Source organism: Hirundo rustica, chromosome 2 (genome assembly GCF_015227805.2).
Source record: "Hirundo rustica isolate bHirRus1 chromosome 2, bHirRus1.pri.v3, whole genome shotgun sequence".
Classification (NCBI taxonomy): Eukaryota; Metazoa; Chordata; class Aves; order Passeriformes; family Hirundinidae; genus Hirundo; species Hirundo rustica.
Window position 1 is genome coordinate 78581010 of NC_053451.1, and position 6000 is coordinate 78587009.

Here is a 6000-nt window from a genome sequence, read left to right on the forward strand (position 1 = left end):
TTAAGAGTCCTTGTTTTTAAAATCTTTGAAAAGTACCATGTGAACTCCCTGGATACGGAGACCTCAATCTCTCTCTGCAATTCTAATGTCATAATTTTCCTTTACATCACAAATTCATGTCAGACTTTCTGTTTCCATTCTATTTAAATATCATTCTAAAAGAAGAGAGTAGGATTAACAAGACTGAGGTTTAGTCACAGATTGCCAAAAGCCACCTCAGTTGATAAAATAATTAGTGTAGTAGCTTTGAGTTTTTGAAAGTGCCCAGCTGCAAACAAAAAAATACATTACATAAAGTACTGCTCAGCAGTAGAAAAATGCAGAAGAAAAGTACGTCCAGTCAAACGAAGCATTTTCATTTACAACCAGGTCACATAAAACAGATAAATCATTTTTCTTACAATAACTAAGCTGCAGGCACCTTTCACTGTTTTACTTGGATGCTTTTGATCTGTTTCAGAACCAGCTGTCTGGAAATCTGCTAAGAAAATTCAAAAACAGCAACGGGTGGCAGAAGCTTTGGGTGGTGTTCACCAACTTCTGCATGTTCTTCTATAAATCACACCAGGTAACTGACGGGGCAAGTGTGAGTGGCTGGAGAAGACAGTGTGGGGTTCTTTTCCAAAGAGGGAGCTGAGGGAAAAGTGGATACCAGTTGAGGATGCTGTAGGTTGGAGCAGCAGGTGCACAAGTCACGGCTGCACACACAGCCTTCACTGCCACTGGCACATAGAGCAGGGCTTGTTCTCACTCTGCTCCCACATCAGTTCTTTCCTGAAGCTTTCAACAGGCACAGTACAGATCATTCCCGAAGGCACAGTAGAGCTCACTCCTGCTCAGAAGCTGAGGTGCAGGTTTAAACCAGGCTTTTCTCGCTACAATTAAAAACTTACTAGTGACTTACAAATTCTATTTACCATTACCGACGCTTACGCCAAACAGAGGTCAGTGATTTAATCCACCTGAGCAAACATCCTACTGCAGAAGTAGGGATTTCTGTTTAGAGTCTGTTGGACTTTTCAATCTGTTTGAGCAGGGCATAAGCCCAAAGTAACTCAAGTTGCTACATTGTGTTTTCATTGTTATCGAAATCCTAAATGATTAAAGAAGGAATTGGAGGATATTCTACACATAAGAGGGATGAAGAAATCCTTTGCCATGCAGTTAAAGGACTTAAGCAGTGAACCTGCTGGGTGGCCAGCACAGCTGGGAAGGAGTAGGAGTTTGCAAGCCGAGGATGAACCTGTGTGGGGCCCTGTCAATGGCAAATGATGAGCCTTATGTTCATCCGTTTGAAAGTAGTGAAAGTCCAAGATATGAGCAAGCTTTCCTTCAAGGAAATACTGGCAGGATCAGCCTGCACCAGATGCTTGTGCAGAGGGGCTGTAATGATGACCAACTGGAATTACCAGCCAATTAATTTTATTGTAATTGTATAAATCTGGTATTTTCCTGCACAAGGGGAGAAACACAGTGACCTTTAAATGAGTGTGTATATTCTTTCCATTTACTTTTGTGCTCTCTTTATTTAAGGGCATTTGATCTCACAGCACTTTCCATCATATCTTTCCAGGACAATCATCCTTTAGCCAGCCTTCCTTTATTGGGATACTCACTTACCCTTCCTTCTGAATCTGAAAACATTCACAAAGATTATGTGTTCAAGCTGCATTTCAAATCCCATGTGTACTACTTCAGGGCTGAGAGTGAATACACCTTTGAAAGGTAAGGGGGGTTTTTTGTGAGAGAAAACTTTTGTTAAATTCCAGGAGCATTCTTCCAAAGGTCAGTAGATGCAAAGTTTATTAAGTTGCTTCAGTAGTACAGGCAAGTGGTTCAGCACAAGTGGAGAAAGGACCTTGTAAAATTATAAAAGAAATTTTAAACCTGACACCACTAAAATCAAGTGATTGGTTTTGATAATATGGAGGCAGTAATAGTAATTACTGCAAAACCTAGTATTAGCCAGTCAAAATTGATCAGGCTGGCTGTATGGGGAGCTCCATGTCTCGGACTTCAGGAAGCATGTGAACAGATCACAGGACACCTCAGTAGCTCTTCAGAATAGCTTTGCTTCCTTTAGAAGAACTGCATGGAAAAAACCACACCTGAAATAAAATTCCAATTTTTATAGGTGCAGCTTTTTCTACTACCTATTTGTGCCACTTCACCATGTAATTTTTACACCTCCCACTGAATTTCAGATACATAGAGAGCCAGGGAAAAGGCACTACTCCTAATTTGTGGTTTGTGATTATTCATACAGGGAACTAATTTACCTCTTTTATATGAAGAATGAACATGTCAAAAATCATGATGTCTTCATCAAAGAAAGCTGTTCTTAACTTTTAGCCATGTCAGTCCAGAACTATAAACAAGCAAATTGTGGGAAAGTCGTGATAAAATAAAAACACAAAATGCCTTTATCAGTTCTAGGAAAAAGAAGCAGAAATTGCAGCTAAAGTACAATTTTTTTTTTGCTCTCAAATTAAGAATGGTTGGTCTCAATTGCTTATTGCTTGGACCACTCAGAAAAACAATATTTGGTGTCTGCAGAGCAAGTAAAACCACTACTAACTTCATGAGTTTTGGGTCCTATACCTGCTGTCTGTTGTCTCTAAACCTCCTTATAGTTGTGGCAGTTGTGTGGATCCTCTTGCCTTCTGATATGTTTAGGGGTGAAGTAGGAAGATGCTCCTGCAGGCACTGAAAAAACCAATAGTACAGACCATATATATCAAGAAATCCTCTCCTGGGAATTGACCTTTCTTTTGTTTGTGTCTCTCCTCTTGCCTCCCCACAGATGGATGGAAGTGATCCGAAGTGCCACCAGCTCTGCCTCACGCACTCGAGCTCTGAGTCACAAAGAGCCTCACGCCTATTGACGGCTGAACAAGCCGCTGTGTTGATTGTCCAGCAGCTGCTGATTTTCTAGAGGACACTTGAAACTCTTTTTCTCCCTCCAAATTTAGGAAAACTTAACTTTGGTAAAAGAAGAGAATAAGTAAGGTTTTGCAGAAACTTTCACAATTCCTCAGCAAAACTGTTTAAGTTCTCCATATATACAAAGTAGCTTACCATCATCCCAGTGGCTGCGGTTCATTCCATGTCTTGTATTTTGTCATTCTGTGCTGTTTTTAGCTTGTGCCAGTATTAAAATATTGTCCTTATTAGAGTGCCAAATGCCAAAAGACATTTTGTTGCCTCAAAAATTGCACCTAAAAGAACTCCCAGATGACTGAAATCTGAAAACTTTTTCCTCTGAGGCAAACACTATTTTCTTCTCTTTTCATAAAAATATATTATTTTTTTCTTACCATGTTAATCTGTAGACTGCTGGGCTTTTAAATGTAGATGGATTTTCACAGTATAGAATATAATTATATATACACCAAGCAGTCTAACAGGAATGAGATAACTTTCAGATTTCATTTCCCAGTCTTTCTATATTTAATCAGCAACGATTTACTAATTTTCTATGTTTAACAAGGAAACAGTTTACAGCTCATTCTCATTTCCCTTTGGGGTCACAAATCCATATGGTATAAAGAAAGTTTAAGGTTCTTATCTAACCATTTCCTTGGTGCAAGTTGACCAAATCGTTCATCTGTTGGCTTTGAAAAGTGAGTACTACTTGCAAGACAAAAAAAAAAAAATTAATAATCCAGTGCAATATTATTTGGGCTGTTAATGTACTGTGAATGGTTATGTACAAGAAGAAATTAAAGGCTGTGGTGACATTCTGCTGTTTGTTTTACGAACTTGAAAGAAAACCTGTATGCTACAAGAACCGCAGCTATTTGTGATTCATTTGTAGTGTTTTGGTTACTAAATTGCTCTAAGCTGGGGGCTACTACTGAAGCCCCAAGTTTTCATCCTGCTTGCTACACATCCCAAATTGACTTCCAGTTTATTGTTGGAATTTCAGTCTCTCCCTCTCTTCCCTGGGGCTCAGGTAGACAGAGAGCAACTTACACAACCTGCAGCAGAATCACCCGTTTCGTATGCCTGGCTTTAACATCAGCTGGCACCACATTCTGGAGAAGCTGGTGGCGCACTGAGAAGGTTGGCAGCACTGGTTCTACAAGACTTACAGGCTTTCCCTCGTGTTTTAAGAAATGCTGTCACAAGAGTGATGTAAAACTTCCATTAGCAGAAGTTTGATATGCTGGTAACACCCATCACCACTACAGGCCTTGGAGGAAGCATGGTGCTAAGCAGAGGGGGCCTCTGAAGGTCAGTCTGGGAAACGAAGCTGGGGAAGTTCTATCCCTGCTTTTTCTTCATCCAGCTACTCGCTTTGTTAATGGCTTGTCTGTGTGCGATGTGTAAAATGGCTTCTTACAGCTTTGCTCACAACAAAAGGGAATAAAATACCTCACAACACCGTTGTACATATGCCTGTTTCGAGACAGTAAAGCCTTCTTTCTGTTACCCCCAACCCCAAATGTACCTCTGTCCAAGATGAGGATGGGCTCCAAACCTCTTAGGACAAGCAGGAGTCCCCATGGCCAAATCCAAGCACACCCTGACAAAGGGAAACTCTTTTCAGAGCATTTCCTTCAGCTGCATGGAGACCTTCAACCCCCTGGGCAGGTAGCGTGCTGCAGTTGCTCTTTTCCTCAGCTATTGCCCCTGGCTCTCCATACAAGTGCAATAATCACAGCTACCCTGGAGCATTGCCTCTGGCTCGGATGTGCTGAAGGACAAACTTGGGAAGTAGGTAGGAAAAGCTGAATCCCGCTTTCCCAGCTGCAGGTCTCGCCGCCTTGTCCGTTCCTAGCCTGTGACCCTGCCCTGTGGTAACATACAGGAATTCCAGTGCTTCAGGACTGACCAGGAATGTGAGCAATGATCTGCATAGTGAGGAGAAGAGCAAATAACACAGCATAGATGAGCAACAACTCGGCTGCAGCCTTGCTGGTCTGGGAAAACAAGGCTGAAAATGCAACGGCACTTTGATGTTGCTAAGAAGCAAAAGGCTGCAGACCTGGTCCTGCCAAAAGATATTATTATTGAGTGGTAAAATAGTATTTTACAAGACAGAGCCCTGCCTCTTCAATTTAGAAATGGTATCTATAACAGTGAAAAGCCTTTTTTTTAAATGGAATTACATTGAGGGCCATGCCCTTAATTTAGCCAAAACTGAATTTTAATTTAGAACCCTGGGGCTTGTTGGATACAATGTTCATTAACTGCTATCTGCTGCACTAGTTCATTCTGAGCTCTCCAAAGAAACTAACACCTTTGCTCTCATTAAATTTCATTTTTACACAAGGTGAACTTGGAAAACAAGACAAAGACCAAGATACAGTGATATTAATTGTTAACAGCAGAGACCAAGCTAGGCTGTGGGTGCAACTTTCAGAGTACCCACCTAATCACCATTTTCACCTTTTTGTATTAGTTTTCTGTCCAAGACATTTTCCTATTTAAAAAAAAAAAAAAAAAAAGTTTAAAACAGGATTTTTTTTCTTCTCTAGTAGTGTGATTTTTAATTTCTTTATAAAATGGAACCATGTAAACTGCTGCCACTTGTCAGCATCTTTCTATGTTCCTAGGCTTAACCCAAAACTGAAATGATAGTAAGAGAGTAAAATCAATTGTCCTGATGCTCATGCCTTGGAAACAGGCAGAGTCCACGTGTGTGAATAAAACTCAATGTACTAGAAAACTGAAATGCACACCCACCTATTTTTAACCCTGATTCACATCATATCAATGCCTGTTCAGCCAAGCAGGGCCTGCAGAAAGGCAGGGTCACTGTGGGCCAGATCAGGAGCTATCATTTAACACACCTCTCTCAGCTGCAGGAAAACCTCAAACAGGGCACTCCAGGAGATTTACTGTTGGTGTTGTTATTACTCACCACGAAATAGTTGCCAGTTTCCAATAATGAGCAAATAAAAACAAAACAGGGACTTTATTGCCTCAGGAGGTTGCACCACAGGCAAAGGGATCAAAAAAGCCTGGACTCCTGTGGTTTTTTCAACAAGATTA

The 6000-nt window shown here is 40.8% G+C and overlaps 1 protein-coding gene across 8 annotated transcripts in view; it reads left to right on the plus strand.

The window, feature by feature from the left end:
• Positions 1-4394, plus strand: part of FARP1 (FERM, ARH/RhoGEF and pleckstrin domain protein 1) — a 203696-nt gene extending 199302 nt beyond the window's left edge. For all 8 annotated transcript variants that reach the window (XM_040057281.2, XM_040057286.2, XM_040057284.2 and 5 more), the window contains 3 exons: positions 461-568; positions 1574-1725; positions 2804-4394. In XM_040057281.2, coding sequence (XP_039913215.1) covers positions 461-568; positions 1574-1725; positions 2804-2885 — 342 coding nt within the window. In that variant the 3' untranslated portion in view covers positions 2886-4394. The remainder of the gene's footprint in view (positions 1-460; positions 569-1573; positions 1726-2803) is intronic.
• The last annotated feature ends 1606 nt before the right edge of the window (positions 4395-6000 follow it).